The 17,098-nt window shown below is 40.2% G+C and overlaps 1 protein-coding gene across 2 annotated transcripts in view; it reads right to left on the bottom strand.

Moving 5' to 3' along the window:
- The window catches only part of mapk8b (mitogen-activated protein kinase 8b), a 28,297-nt gene extending 13,016 nt beyond the window's left edge, over window positions 1-15,281 (bottom strand). For both annotated transcript variants that reach the window (XM_062443139.1, XM_062443138.1), the window contains exons 1-6: window positions 15,007-15,281; window positions 7,650-7,830; window positions 5,281-5,410; window positions 4,606-4,664; window positions 3,015-3,153; window positions 1,469-1,634 (exon numbers count right to left, since the gene is read on the bottom strand). In XM_062443139.1, the coding sequence (XP_062299123.1) occupies window positions 1,469-1,634; window positions 3,015-3,153; window positions 4,606-4,664; window positions 5,281-5,410; window positions 7,650-7,771 (616 nt within the window). In that variant the 5' untranslated portion in view covers window positions 7,772-7,830; window positions 15,007-15,281. The remainder of the gene's footprint in view (window positions 1-1,468; window positions 1,635-3,014; window positions 3,154-4,605; window positions 4,665-5,280; window positions 5,411-7,649; window positions 7,831-15,006) is intronic.
- Window positions 15,282-17,098: the final 1,817 nt, after the last annotated feature.

Consider the following 17,098-nt stretch of genomic DNA (forward strand, 5'->3'; position numbering starts at 1 on the left):
CCTGAAGCAACAGTGCTGCTGCTTAGGTGAGTGTTTGTGTATCTGTAGGAAGAGGAAGTGAGTGGTTGCAATTTAAGCTGTCAGGCAAATCCTGAGAAATAGAATTTCTATAGTTGCTCACAAGTCATGATCACCGTCCGTTGATGAAAAATAATGGGTTGAAGTGCGATCCGTTTGATGAAAAATAATGGGTTGAAGAGACGAAAAAAAGTTCTTTTGTGCTTATGTTTGTTTCACAAGAAATGCCAGACACTGCTGCAAGCAGCTCAAGGATACAATCCCTTCCTGGAAAAAGGATTTTGTGGCGAACCATTTCTGCCATAATGCAGCCCACAGCCCAAATATCCACTACATATGCGCAGCATAAAAGGAGGGAGAAGAGAATAAGCAAAAATAAAATGCAAAAAAGTCAGCAGGAAAAAATTAGGGTCAATGTTTTTGGGTGAGAGAGCATTACAGAGTTTTGCTGGAATAGGAGCATTGTTTCTATCCATTTAACTCATGATGCCTGTGCTAAAGGGGAATTTTAAAATCCAAAACAATTAGCTTAACTGGCTATTATGCATCTGACTCTATAGCTGCAAGTATCTGCTATGTTATTGGAGCTAAACTCATGTCTCAAAATTAAAGGAATAGTTCAACATTATGGGTGTTACACTTTCTAGGTGAGAAACAATGGGTGATACAATTCTATACATTAAATTTAAAACCAGAGCCAGGAGACTTGGATGTTAGATTAGCTTAACATACAAAGAAGAAGCAGGGAGAAACTGGTAGTTTGGCTCCATCCAAAGGTAGAAAACTCTGACAGTTTTAAAGGGTTTCATAGGCAGATTTTTAACCTTTAAAAAGAGCCAAGTAGCTCTATCCACTTGTTTCAAGATTTTATGCTAAGCTAAGCTAACCTTTTGCTGGCTGTAGATTAATATCTAAAAAGGACATATATGAGAGTGATATCAATCCTCTCAACTACCTCTTAAAATAAGTGTATGTCTCAAAATGTAGACCTATTCCTTTTAGACTGTCTTGCAGAAACTGTATGTTCCAAGCAGGAGCACCAAGTGAAACTGCTGAAGCATGCAGGAGTGCCTGTATTCACACTGGTGTATCTTTGTTTTTTTTTAGCCAGGCTGTACTGAGCTCAGGACAGCCAACCTCTTAATAAAACATCAAACGCATGCTAAAGCACTGCTGGGCTCTGGGGTCCCCAGACAGGAAGTTTCCTACAAAGCAGCGATACCCGACATGCCAACTTCCCCCCTGAGTGTGACCTTTATAAGAGGAACAGGGAGAGTGTGTGTGTGTGTGTGGGAGTGTGTGCTTGTGTGTGTGTGTATGTGTTTGGGAGGTGCTGTCGAAACATCCCAGGGTGGGGGGGGGTGGCAGGGGGGCCATGCAGCAGGCCAGGCAGCAGCTTAGGAGCTCCACATTGGCCAGTTGCTGTCAAGAAGCGGCTTCCTCCACTCACCGTTGGCCTGGTAACCCATGCCCAGGATGACTTCGGGGGCGCGGTAATAGCGGGTAACCACGTAGGGTGTCATGAGGAGGCCGGTTGCGGCCGTCCTGGCCAGACCAAAGTCCAGGATCTTCAGTGTGCAGTCAGACTTCACCACGATGTTACTGGGCTTCAAATCCTGTCAGGGATACAATAAAATACAATAGTTACCAAACTGGTAATAGTTACCAAACTTGTGTTGAGTGAAGAGTTGAATCGGGTGTTCAAATCTCAGACATCATAAACTGGAAAGCAGCATTCAAGAGCTCACTTTAGAGAACTCATTTTCTTCTGAATGCAACACAGACTTCAAACAGGCACCGAAACATCATTATTTTATGGGTGGGAATGAACATCCAAATAAAATCTATGTAGTTCACTGCTGTTGGTGTAGTGGAAATTTAATATCACTGCTCGTTTTCATCCAAAAAGAAGCAATCACTCATTCTGCTTTTATTTAACTGCTGCCTGAGCTGCATCATGTCCCACCCTGTTTCATCTTAATCACCTGAAACCTACAGGAAGACACAGCAAGAGAATAATTCAACATATATGACATGTATTGCAAGAAATTATTGGGTGGAAATGTAAACTTGACACACACTTGGGTAAATAATGTGACTGGAGGCTTGTTAGATAGGGAAACATATTTTAAAGGGAGGGGTGCGTGCAGCATCTAAAAAGGACTAGGAAGCTTTCATCATTGAGACAATGCGCCCCAAAAAGTACACGCGGAGCTGAATGTTTGGCGATACATGACTCATACTGCATCTGTTCACCTTATGAAAGCTTTGCGTGTGAGCTGCGCCGACACAAGCGAGGACTGGTTAGCGCCGCCTGTGGCTCAATTAGTTCTGGCTGGCAGAACAAGAGGAGCTCTGCTAATCTACTGCTTCTTCCTCCACTGCGGGTGATTGACAAGAGTGCCGTTAAGTGTGTGTGTGTGTGTGTTAGTGACTGTGTGTGTACATACGAAAAATAAGAGAGATATGTTGTATTTTGCTTTTGATGCTGCAGGGTTTGTGTGCGTCATGCTGTTACTGTTGTTTCAAGGTGAACGTGTGTGTGTGTGTGTGTGTGTGTGTGTGTGTGTGTGTGTGTGTGTGTGTGTGTGTGTGTGTGTGTGTGTGTGTGTGTGTGTGTGTGTGTGTGTGTGTGTGTGTTACTGCAACCTATTCATGTCAGCTGCGTAACCACCTGTTCAGCTGTGTCTTCTGGTGATTTCATGTATTATTAAAGGTGTCAGAGAATGCAAATGAAATGACAACTAACTCTCAGCTTTAAAACTACAACGTTTTTGAAATAATGAGGATATATTATACATGATCTATTTCTGTGTATCTGCACCCCATTTGTCTTATATTGCATGTTTTTGAATCAGCAAATTTTGACACTTCTTATTAACATATCCACGTTGGCAGCCTCCTGATTCCTCTCCGTTTCTGCACCTGAGAATAAACTGCATATGTGTGTTTACAGTGTAACATTTTGTTGGTGTGTGTGTATGTGTGTTGCTGACCCTGTGTATGATGCCAGCAGCATGCAGGTGTTTGATTCCACACAGCATCTGGTAGAGCAGGTAGGACAGCCTCTCGTGGTCCAGTTCCATCTGAATCACCTGGCAGAGGTTGGCGTCCATCAGCTCCATCACTAGATACCTGCAGAGAGGAACCAGAGGTCAAAACAAACACAGACATACACACACACAGGTTTCATAATTTGGCTAAGATACAGAGTAACTGGTCATGTAATATCAGCCAGATCAACTATTATTATCAATTTGTGTACAATTACTGAAACTGTTCAAGCTACATTTAAATGACTTATTAGTCAAATCAACAACATATTTTGGGGTATTTTTTATTAAAAATCCACAATAGAGAACATAAATGAATATAGATCTACATTTGGGTCTGTTTTTTCCTCGCTCTCACAGCACTTGTTACTCATGGCATTTAGGAACTGACAATAATGATTCTTCTTTTCACAAAGTGATGATGTGACATTATCTGGCAGCTGTTACATCACATCGGTGCCTCCTGCATGGAGTCAGGAACTTGTGACAGATTTTTAACATTTTTTTGTTTCATAAGCTGGAACAGACTGAACAGACTGAATAACACTTTCAGTTTATTTTTGTGTAACTTCATGATGAAATCTATATTTTTAGACATTCTGCAAACACATACCAAATCACTGTCATGCACGTTGCTAATATGAGTATGCATGCAGCCTTTGTGCCTGAACACATAGGCTGGCACACTTACACACACACACACAAACACAAATAGAGTGTTTTCCTTCATCCTGTAACTGTGAGTTTGCCCCACAGCCCTCTGGCTATGATTTGTCCAGTTTCCTTTTTAGCTCCAATCAGGCAGACACAGCACTGCGTGCGCGCGCACACACACACACACGCACACTGAGCTTCCAGAGGATGGCATTAATCATGTTTGTTCCCGTCATACTCTGCAACGTACCAAACCATCACTTCCCCCTCATCTCTAGTCTAGTATTCCCCTTTCTGTGATTCTGCAGCCAGTTTCCACTTGTATGGGCATCTTGTCGACTTCGAAACACATCCAGGACACTGCTAAATATACCCCGCTGATCTTATTAAAGGCAGAGTCCACTAAAATGAAGCATTAACAAAAAAGCCAGGGTGTAAATAGAAACAGGAATTAAGTGTGTGGACATATTGGTGAATTCTTTTTCTTTTTCTTATATAATCTTATATATTACTTATTATTTCCACCTCAATGAGCTTCTAATCAATGTAGTCTTTACTGTATTGAAAAATGGTACTCTTTTGTATTTTATTGTGAAATGGACCCTTCATAATCTGTGCCCTTAATAAACTTTTAACTGAATGGCTATTTTAAGACAGACATTAAACATGTCCACTCATTCTGATTACAGCTATTACAACTATGGGTGTGCATCCCCCTGTTTAAGCACTTGTAGTAAAGCAGACTAACACACTAAATAAAGATCCAGCTAAGCTGCACAAGCCCCTAAAATTCTGAAAAGATGATCTGAGCCCCTGGCGTGGTACATCTCCGTACTGATCTGACAAACATACAGATGTTATTTCGCTCGCTTATACTCACACGTCTTGGAACTCTTCCAGTGTCTTCTGTGGCGTGAATACATTTAATAGGCCGATTATCTGTCGAGACAAGAAGCGCAGTTATTACTCAGAGGGTCCTGGAGGGGAAGATGAAGAGTTGTAATGAGCGACAACATCGGCACATCTAACATCTCTGAACCAGCGGGGCCGACCGTTACAGACTGCGCCAGCGTGAGCGTCAATAATGAATAACAACAGGACGTCGAGTAATTCAAACACTAAGTAAAAAACATGTTGCGGCAGCACAGAGAAGCACTGCGGTACATTAAAAGATACCATGTTATCAGCACTTACTGTATTCAGAATTCACCTGTCAATCAAACATGGCGGGCGGTTTTTCCGGATCACTACTGACTCAGCACAGAGTTGCAATAGGGAAATCAATTTTTATGGAAATGTCACAGATAATTAGGTTATATTTGGTTGGATGAGGTGTGACTGCACATCAGTATTTGACTATTTCCAATGCAGCCAATCAAAATGGACACACAGGGATAAAAACTATGCTCAATTTGATTTCCAGAACGTTTCTCAAGCCAAGCTTTGCTCCATCCAAGTTATTTCTATTGAATGCTTGTTCTTCACATTACTTTTTGACTGATTAAAACTCTGAAACACGCCAATGTTAAAAGGACAGAGAGAGTTCTTTGCTCACGTTCTTGTGGTTGACACATTTCATGAGCACTAGTTCCCTGTAGGCCCGTTTGGCGTGAGTTTGGTTCTGAAAGGGCCGGCTCAGCTTCTTGATGGCGACGTTCCTCTCCAAGTTGTGGTCATACGCCGAACTAGAGAAGGGGAGAGGAGAGAGAAATAATTCATGTGAGAAAGTTTCGGAGTACAAAACAAAAACAAATGTGGTGTTTGATTTTGTTGCACTTTTAAACACATTTTGTTCAGTGCTGAACTTTTAACCGTTTGCTCTCTTCCCCAGTGCTTGTTTGCCATGTTAAAAATCACAGGGTGTACCCTCTCTATTCATGCTGTGGAACAATTTAGTCAAACTTCCCTCCCTGAGCTTGATTATTTTGGCAAGGAGAGAACAGGTGGCACCGCATTGTCTTTTTCATTTCCCCACTAGAATTTGTCAAAGTCAAACATTGTTTAACTACTTCATGTGGGAGGCTTTAATAGAAATTTATAAACTATAACACAAAAAATCTAACTGAAATCACAACTAGGCTGGGGCTAATATACTCCATCAGACATGTTGGATGGTCATAAACCTTCCGAACCCCTTACAAACGTCTAACTTTCTGTGGGCTTTTCACTCCAACTTCCAGTGTAGCCGCTCAGAGCTACTTTAGAACTCAGTCAGCCCAGAACAGCTTTTGATTTCTGATCGACCATATGCCAAACTTTATAGGAGTTTTGCAGCCAACTTACTGGAAATAAGAAGGAAATAAGAAAGATATAAGAAATTCAACAAGCCAAACCTTTAGAACATTTTTAAAAAGAAAATATACATAAAGTGATAAAACTTAATTCATATTATTCAGTCCTGCAAGGAGGAAAAAAACTATATTACATCTGCCATTTAAACTTGATAACTGTTTAAAATGGTGCCTTAGAAAGCATTAATTGTCGGGCTGTTGTGTGTCCCTGTTTAAAACACTGTTACTAAAGACGTGCACAATGTGAAGCAACTCGAACAACTTTAGGAGAAGAAATCTTCAAAGTTTTATAACGATTATGTTGGGTATCCTGTATGCTGCCAGTGGAAGAGTATCATAGCAGATTTAATAAGCACCTTTTTCCTCACATAACACAACGAAGATTTGAGTGACGCTCATGTGCATTTCCTTCTGTTCCTGCCTGCTATTAAGACCAGAGAAGACAGAGATGATTTCATCATGTTTAGCTTATGTTATGAAACCTGGATCTGGATTTCTTCTGACTGAACCCTTGGGCTAATAAATAAGAATGTATCTACCACTGTAAAGATGATTGTAGGCCTGTCACGATAACTACTTTTGTTGAACGATATATTGTCTCGCATTAAACCATATTGTCATTTGAAAATCATTTTATACCACTGATATAATGATAATATACTAGTATAATAATGCATGGAGGGTGGGGTAGGGATCGGAGAGTGGGTGCTATGCTTCTGTAAAAACACTGACTGCCATTATGGGCCAGGTCATGTCCATGTATCATATGCTCAGTCCATATATAGACATGATGATGTCGATAATTATGTTATTGTATGATAATTCAATAACGTAATTATTGTGACAGGCCTATAGGATTATACAAACAATGCAACAGTTGTACAACTTTTTGATATAGCAGAATATCATTACAGACAGGAACCAATCCTGACATGAACCACAGAGTGATCGTGGGTTTCAGATTCAAAGTCACCTCAACACCCCACCCTTCCCTCTAATCCTTTCACACCTACTAAACTCCACAGGGAACACACACACACACACACACACAACACTGCACTGTCAACAACTACTACATTATGCATCACTTTCTGTTCGGTATGCTGCTGCTGCTGCCCCCCCCCCCCCCCCCCCCCCCCCGCCTCCCCCCGCCTCCCCAAATATCTGATTTCATCAACTTTCAGGGCCAACAGCTGACAAGATTCTAGCTTTCACAATCAATAAACAAGGTGCTTCTGAAAAATGTTGCTGTCGTTATACTAGCTGCGAAAAGGGCAACAAATTGATTTAAGATGAATGTTCTTGAGTGTTTGTGATATTACAACATTTGCAAAATAGTAGATAGTAGATGATCTATCATAGAACCAGTATGTTAAAGTGTGTTTGTTCACAAGTTTTTGATAGGAGAGCAAAAAGAAACAATAATGAAACAGTTAAAAAAACAGTCCATGGAGACTTACTGGGTTGTCATAGAGACTGAGACAATTGAGCTAAATCCATCTTCTAATGGAGACCATGATATAGAGGTTGAGAGCTCCGGATAAAAAAAAGCTAGAAGTTTGGCTTGAGTTAAGAACTACTATTTCCAAAGAATTTGTCCTTTTCGGACACCCCCAGGCCCCCTTCAACTCACCAGACGATTCCCTGTGCTCCGGATCCGATGGGTCTAAGGTTCTGGTAGCGCTTTAAAACCATAAAAGTCGAATCGCCCACATCTATACTGTAGTACTCTTTTTCCCGCTTGTTCCGGTTCATGGTGAAGCCTGACACAAACACTGTGACTGGGCATCCACGTGGAGCTTTCCTTTCGATACCTGCAAGAGAGTCAAGAGAAAGAGACATTGGATCTTTAATTTCCAGGGACTGAAACAAGGAATTTCTAAAAACACCTGAAGCTGAACTGCAACTTTTGTCAATGTGGGATAAATTTTTTTTATCATTTTGTTTTTTTGAATCAGGTAGTTTTCTTAATGATCTTCATAAAATTTTGGAGCAAACATCTTAAAAACAGGTCCTATCTGTCTTGTACCAGCATCAAAGCAAAGCATGTGGATCACAGCCAGTAAGACAAGTGATATTTCGTGTTTTAATCGTTTTTTCCCCTTAAAAAGAACTGCTGAATCACTGATGGCGATTACTCCGTCCTACAATGCGAGACCACTGCCCCTTTAACCCAATTAAATCCTTGATTCAAGGGTGTCAGAAACTCAAACTCTCCATGTGATGACTACTAAGCCTCTGAAATACATCACATAACCCGGAGGAGCCGTGCATATAAGAACATAGAAACCTCAAAGGTCAGAGCGATGGATTGATGAGCCGGGCTGAGAGAGAGGGGAAGAAGCAGGAAGCTGGGTTTCATGCTGGGACCGAAGACGACGAATCATTAGTGGAATTTGGAACATTGAGCTGAAGAGGTCTTCGTTGTGATGATAGCTGTACGTTCGGCGGACCACGACCTGACCTCTGGATTTCTCTGACTACAGCTGAGTCCCCCCCACCCCACCTCCTCCTTTCATTATCATTTAGCCTTCAAGCCTTTTCCTTCTCTCCTCTTCTCCGCTGCACTTTATTCTTAGGTGCAGCCCCTTCTTCAAACCTTCCCTCTTATACTTGTGTTTCATCCTCTCATCTTTGTCTCTTCTTCTCTCTGATGCCTTCTTCTCTTTGACTCTGATCGTAACATCATCATCATCGTCCTCTCCTCTACTCTCCTGCTGGAGAACCTCGTTGACAGAGTGCAGCTGAGCCGCACGGCGCAGAGGTACAGAGATGAATGAATAGAGTATAAAAGAGCCCCAACTCCTTTTATCTAACAGAAAGAGGTGTGCTGACAAAATGTTTGCCGAAAAGATACACTCGTTTGTCATAGTGCGGTGTCCTCCCTGTTACACATCATTAAAATACAACCAACGACACAAGATTAAAACCACCTGCCAAATACTGTTTAGGTCACAATCATGTCACCAAAACAGCTCGGATCCATCAGCACAAGATCTTTGAAGGTGTCCTCTGTTATCTGGCACCAAAACAACAGCAGCAGAACCTTAAAGTCTTGTAAGTTGTGAGGTGGGGTCTCCAGCACATCCAACAGATGCTCCATCGACAACACCTTGAACGCTTTGTCATGATCTTCAACCTATTCCTGGACATTTTTGCAGTGTGGCAGGGTGCATCATCCTACTGAAATAAGAGTATCGTAGACAGGAAGGGGTGTACTTGGTCTGCAACAATGTTTAGGTAGGTGGTACATGTCAAAGTAACATCTACATGAATGTCAGGACCCAACGATTCCCAGCAGAACATCACTCTGAGTATCGAACTGCCTCCAGCGGCTTGCCTTCTTCCCATAATGCATCCTGGTGCCATCTCTTCCCAAGGCAACCAATGCACACACATCCGGCCGTTCACATGACGTAAAAAAGAAAACATAATTCATCCGATTAGGCCACCTTCTTCCATTGGTCCATAGTTCAGTTCTGATGCTCACATGTCCTGTAGGAGCTGTCGATGGTGGACAGTAGGGTTGTAAAACTAATTGAAATTCTATTGCCGTTTTCAAGGAGGCGCAATATTTGTTAAAGGCGAAATGTGTGTCAAAATTGTTTAATTTTAAATTAGACAGTTAGTCAGTTAGTCATGTTGCAGAGATATCCTGGACTACACGTCATATTCTACAGACCAAAAATCAAACCACAATCATTTTCTAAAACTGGCAATAGTGATGTACAAATTATCATTCCCATAATATTGCAAATCGTATCGTAATTGCAATATCTGTCAAAATAATCACAATTGGAATTTTTTTTAATCGTTCATCCCTGGTGGACAGAGGTCAGCATGATAACTCTGACTAGTCTGTGTGTTCTGACACTTGTCTATCTTAGAAAGCATTCACTTTTTTCCAGCAATTTGTACTGATGCTCATATCAATGGGCCTTGGGTGTCCATTCATCAGTAGTCCTTCCTTGGAGCACCTTTGGTACTGACCACTGCATACTGAGAAGACCCCACAAGACCTGCAGTTTTGGAGATGCTCTGACCGAGTCATCTAACCATCACAATTTGGTTAAGTTGCTGAGATTCTTACGCTTGCCCATTTTTACTGCTTCCAACACGTCAATTTCTACAACTGATTGTTCACTTGCTGCCTAATATATCCCTCCCATTGACAGGTGCCACTTTAACGAGATAATCAATGTTATTCACTTTACCTGTTAGTGGTTTTAATGTTGTGGCTGATTGGTGTATATTGGGTTTTTGGGCAGACAAAACAAGTAATTTAAAAACGTTACTTTGGGAAATATATTCTAACATTTTATGAAGTGTATAACTGAAATAGATCTGATCAATCAAAAATGGAAATAATCATTATTTAGTCTATCATATCTACATAATGTGTGATTTTTGTAAACATTCCGACTAAAAATAATCAAAATCTGTTTTCCCTTGTTTCGTTTGTTTAGTTTCTATTAAGTTCAAGATAAATCCTGCTGATTGTCATTTGTGACATCCTGACTGGATGTTCTTAGATCAGAAGGAACAATTCACAAAAATGAATCGCCTCTAATTCTGAAGTCATCTGTCAAACAACAATGTCAAACATCAGCTTGTTCTAGCTTCTCAAATGTGAGAATTTGCATCTTTTTCTTAACCTCAGTTGTTAATAATTGCTGTATTTAATTGGTGGATAAAACTTATTTAGATCAAAAGCGCACTTAATAGATTATCAAAATTGCCTAACATTTTCCATCAATTGACTCCTTATTTAATCAACTAAGTGTTTCAGCTCGATACTGACTGACACACGAGGACCTTAATGCAACCAACAATTTTAATTATCAATTAATCTGCTGATTATTTTCTCTATTAATCAATCAGTGTTTTTTAGGCTATAAAATGTCAAAAAAATAAAGAAAAAAGTGAATCACTGTTTTCCAAAGCATAATATGGAACCTAAAATATCTTGTAACAGAGAACTTTTTTTTTCTTTTAAAATTAACTCAATTAATCAATCATCAAATTATTTGGCAATTCATTTTCTGCTAATTTATGGATTAATTTTGCAGCTCTACTTTTTTAGGCGGAAGAAAACAGCAAAAAAAAAAAGACTGTGCTGTTTACTTGACATGAACATATAATCCAGCTGTAACAAGTTTTTAAGGAAACATCAAACACGCGCATCACTGCAGAATAAGTCCTTTCCTACCTCTGAGGTACATGTAAGCTTAAGTCAACACTGCAGAACATGTCTAAGCTGATGTTGGGTTTCAGCACGCGGCGTGACACGATTCTCTCTCCCCAGCACATATCATAGTTACTGTGGGAATGGAGGATCACTGGCTGCATGTGAAACTGGGACCGAGTGATATGACGGAGTGTGTCAGGCTGTCGACCCGAATTCAACTGTTTGTGTGGCCCTATATCGCTATCATACAGCCGGGGTTGCACGCAATGAAATGAATGAATAAATGAATGAATGAAGGCCGTAGACTCGTGTGTAATCATGTGTGTGTAAAAGATAAAAGACAAGGCTTACATCTCCATTTATCTGAACACACAAAGGAGGCTCTTATCTATTGATAATTCTTCAAAAGTGTGAATATTAAGGCATCAAAGCCAGCGTCACTTTAAATCCACAGAGAAAATGTCTGCCCCTGACAAGCAAGTGTCAAAAAAATGTGTCAGATATGGATTTCTCACAGGTGGGCGTACATTAACCCGGGCGGTCCTGTCCGTATCTACACTGGCCTCTCTTCCACACAGCTGTCCATCACTCCCTTCTCCTCTGGCAACTCATCTTAAGTAAGTCTGGTCCTAGTCCGCTCAGCCTTCAGCGAGTGTACCAGCCACATTCTCCAACAGGTCTGTATTATCTGGGCGACCTTGATTGAGCCAGCCAGCAATTTGTGAGGAGTTAGATGTTATCAGTGAAGCCGCTCGCATTCAGCCGCTGATAAAAGACTGATATAAAAGGTGCGTTCTGTGCCAAATGTTGGTACTAGCTGAACCCCTAAAACCTGATTTCTCGCCTGATTGTCTGAAGGGATAAATCTGTGGTATTTTTGGCCCCGACTGTGTGTGATTTGAACACAGCATTAGCTGCTTTGCTATAATCGTGATAATCATAGAAGAAACCAAGCAATAGCAATGAGAAACTCAGAAATCAAGATGTTGCTTTTTTACACAATCTCAAATACCAGCAAATAGATATATCCCTTAGAGAAACCCTTCAGTAAAAAATCATAGAAGTTCTATGTGCTTTCCATCCCACGACTCGCACATTTACAGGCTTTAAACATTTCACACAGTGTGATTTACAGACTTAAACTCACGAGAAGACTTGTTTATTATTGTGTAATTCAGTAATTAACAGTCCCTTCAAATTTCAAGATTTTTGTGACCATTGTAGCCAAAAATGCTTGATACTGAAGCAGCTTTTCTTCAAGACTGATACTATCTGCAATGTTTAATGTTCTTTTTTTCCCTATAAAATTGTAAGTTCCAAGCAAAGCTAAATAATGTTGTTTTTTAAACTACTACCAATGCAGCATATCACAATAAAGACTGTATTTCTGTGCTAATTTGTTTATTTGTTTTCTGAACATGACAATTATGGTCTCAAAGCTGTATAAAAAAAGACAATACTTGATTTCCATTTATAAGACTTCCTAAGATCAACTTTCACCTCAACATTAGCACCAAACAAAACAGACAATAATGCCATTGAAATGACAAATATAGTGTCATGAAAATATAGTGCCCATTTTGACGTTTTAGGTAGATTATGTCCACCTTTGCCAACTTATGATTAACTAAATGAAAACCAGCTGTACGCTACGACCACGCAACTTACTCCGACTCAAAATGCAACAATTGGTCCAAATCACAAAACAATCTATTAATCTGACCATTTCATGCAGAAAAGTTGCTGTTAGTTTCCTCGAGTGACTGCATATTTTTTTGTCCTACCCTCTGCTAACTTTAAGTCATTTTTCCAGTTCTGAATTCACAACTAAGTCATTCATAACAACCACGAACATTCTACTGTATAGGCCTGTCACGATAATTACTTTTGTTGGACGATATATTGTCTCAGAAATAATCGCGATAAACAATATTATTGTCATTTGAAGATCATTTTATACCATGATTTAATGATAATATATTTAAGCATAATAATGCAAAGGAGGGATGAGGGGTGGGATTGGAGAGTGGGTGCTACGCTTCGGTAAAAACACAGACTTCCAATATGAACCGGGACAGAGTTATTTACCTTTAATTCTGTATAAGCGGTGCCTCTTAGCCGCTAATGTTAAGTGTGGCAATAGTGAGGTCAAACAAATGATCAAGGTCATGTCCATGTATCATACGATAAGTCCATATATAGACATAATGACGTTGATAATAACGTTATTGTACGATGAGTCAATAATGTAATTATTGTGACAGGCCTACCAATGTGCTTGTAAATTTGTACAACATCGCTCATTTCATAGACAGAGCAGCAACATCACATCTTGCTGGAGGGAATTTGAACTCGTCCCAAAAGGTGTGGCCAGACGTGAGAGAGGCTGGTGTTTCTTTCTCACGGAAACTGACTTTGTCCTCATCCATGACTGTCTGCAATGTGCCATGCTGTTTGTTTTGTTTTATTTGTGTCAGGGATGTTCTCGACTGCCAAGCTAGAATAGCATGTCACCTTTTCTTTATACGGGTAGTATTGACTTCACCTACCCAGGCAAATTTCAGTATACACTTTTGGACATTAGAGCCAAACAGTCCAATCATTTTGAGCACGGAAAAATCGACACCCAACCGTGACATTCGTTGGCACTGTATTTCAGCCATTGAAGAAAAAAAATTCAAATCATCTAAATATTCACAAGTCAACAGGCCCCAAAATGACTGTCAGCTCAACCAATAGGACCTCCAGGTATGACAGTGGGCTTCTCGTGTGTTAGCCAGGCCTCATAATGCCGTCTCTGCAGGCTACCTTTTGCATTTGGTGCAGGAATCAGATTTCTTGGTGCTTTTTTGGCTGACCGTCAGGGTTCTCTTGGCAGCTTGTTCAACAAAAAAAAAACCTTGATAGCAATGTGCAGTGCAGTGTGAGAGCAGCACACCACAGATGCACACACACACACACACAGAATAGCTACGACCTGTGACAACCCACCTTTGATCGAACCTATTCCCATTGAAGTTATGGACACTGCAGATGATTTGATGGATTGTGAAACTTAACATTGGCATGATAAGCTATCTTACATTACTGTTGGCATTGTACGCCATTTCATTGCTGCAACAAAGATAAACCAAACTGCAACATTATGCAATTTGCCAAGGACTTCCATATTCATACTCACCTTACAACGTGCAGGTCAGTGGTCACCACAAGAATGACAGAAAAAAGACAGTACAGCGCTGCCTACAGCCTAAATATTGATGTCGGTTTTGAATGCACAGAGATGTTGCTACAGTGTAATAACCGTGGATATATCAGGGTAAAGCCATAGGAAGACCTTTCAAAGCGGACAGAAATATTTATGAGATCATTTCGCGGCAGTAAATATCAGCGAGCTGATGTGAGCCGCATGGAAACAGGGTGTATTCAAAGGCATCAATATGTGATTTCTGCTCACACGGAGGATGTTATTGTTCTTCGGCGAACACACGCTGGAGGTCACGGTGTTTTAGTACAGCCTTTTCACTAGTTTTAAAACCGGCAACACCAACCAGTTCACAGTTTACAGTGTAAGCAGCGCTAATGTGTGTGTGTAGCTCTGACTGTGTAGGTTACAGCAGTGTAGTCACTCAGTCTGGTTGCCTTCCACCAGTTAGGCCAGACCTGTCCTGCCACCATGTACATTATAGTAACACCTATTTACAGTAACGTGTGTGACACAAATTTGGCTGTTACCATCCCCCAACGGCTGACAACAAACACGTCTTAAAGAGAGGAAAGAAAACCCGTATGTGGAGCTCACCCCTCTCCGGTTAATTCCAGCAGTGTCGACCCCGCAGTCGCCGCTCGCTGCTCGGACAACACAACACAACCTGGACGTTTGGGGAATTTTTTTTTCTGGAGAAAAAACAGCACTTTAATCCCTTTTTTCTCCTCCTGCGGATACACTCCCGTTTCTCTCACACTAGCAGACCGGGGTCGCCGCAAAATACATGTGTAGCTCCTTCGTAACCTAATATTTGTGCTTCCGTGACACACGCAGTTTCTGCCATTTCATACCGACGTCGTCGAAACCAACCTTGCGATGTTTCCTCGGCTGCACAATGAGGACCAGGGGGGCGTTCAAGACCGCCTGCGCGTTCCCGGAAGCTGAGCCGGGAAAGCGGAAGCGACGGTTTCGCAACGTTTTGCAATGACGGCGTACACAGTGGGAGAATACGGCATATTTCATATATATTTGACGTATATTTCTTCCCAACTTACTTAAAATACATTCACAACGAAAAACATAAATTAATACAGACATTATATGAACGTTGTAAACACATTTAGCCTGTGAATGATTCAAACGAGTGTAGTCTATAGCTGATTTGTAGTGCCCAAATTGGCTGCTTTGCTAACATATGATATAAAATATGGTCCCACTACAGTGCCAGCTACATTAATAAACCTGGGTTACCATATTTAAAACACAATAATTAGCACAAACACTGCATTTGATTGGCAGCTGTAGTGGTTGCAGATTAATATGTTAACCAAAAACATACGCTTATAAAACAATAGGCTGTGTATTATTAAATATTAAACCAGTGGCTTGTGGCCCCTTAAAAACATTTTATACATGCCCTTATGCCTTTTTAATTAGCCTATGAGTTCTCCACATTTCTACCAAGAGATATTTACCCCATAAACTTCTCAGATGCTGATTTCAATAACCGTTCCATGCTCAAATAGGTGCAATTATATATATTTCACCAAAAAAAAGCAAGGGTTTAATATAATTCTAATAAATAAATATAAATTCATGAAGTAGAACTTTGTTTTTATTTGTGTGTTTCCTACCCCATTTCTGAACTACCAGATTTATCTTATGACCCTCTGGAGGGGGCCCAAGGCAGAGAGCATTTTATAACTCTATAAAGTAAAACTAGCTCCACCTTCACCAGCCACAACAATATAATACTATATCAGTCACATGGCGCCACATTTTTACCTGAGTAAGCACCTTTACTTTTGATGCTTTAAGCACATTTTATTGATAATACTTCTGGACTTTTACTTAAGTAAAACTGAGGGATTGTTAATTCCAAACTAGAACTGTTAAATTACGTAACTGGTACTTTTAGTTAAGTAAAGAATTTGCTACTTCTTCTGCCACTGATGTTTCATTAAGGGTCACTTCACTCCCACACAGATGATATTTTTGCACTGTTTTTTGAGGATTTAGATGAACATATGTAGAGTTGTGTTTATCGATAATAACAAGTGTCAAATTTGACCATGATGAAGAAAGCAAGGACAAGCAGGCCTTAAAATGTTCTTCTACAGGGGGGATCCTTGGTATTTGGCTAGACAGGTCAAAGGCGTAAATCTGGACTAAGTTAATTAAGCTACAAGACATCTCTAGATGATGTGGCTGACCCTGCTGGGTGAGAATGTGGACCAGAAAACCTATTAAATTACAGATTATTGGAATATAGTTTGAAACCTTTTTATGCACAAAATAGTGTGTAAAAGTGTAATTTTGGAGATTTTACATTCTTTATACAACATTTCAGAGATCAAATGTCACTTTTTACTCCCTTTATTATTGCACTTTTTACTTATCATGTTTTTTTAGTGGAAACATACGCCATTGATGTTAAATATTGCATCATATTAATATCAATTCTTGAGATGATCTATCCATAAGTTTTAATTGCATTGACATTAAATATGAATCATTTTTTAACCTTTACTCAAGTCAAAATCTTCATGACAGAGCGCTATAAGCCTGTTGCAGGTTCTATAATATCTGTTAATTTCCACAGCCACGTGTATTAAAAAATCACCTGAGTGGTCTTCTATGTAAGGCACTAATAGAAAGTGGGACAGTGAATGTGTCACTTGTGGTC

This window comes from Scomber scombrus, chromosome 21 (genome assembly GCF_963691925.1).
Source record: "Scomber scombrus chromosome 21, fScoSco1.1, whole genome shotgun sequence".
NCBI lineage: Eukaryota > Metazoa > Chordata > Actinopteri > Scombriformes > Scombridae > Scomber > Scomber scombrus.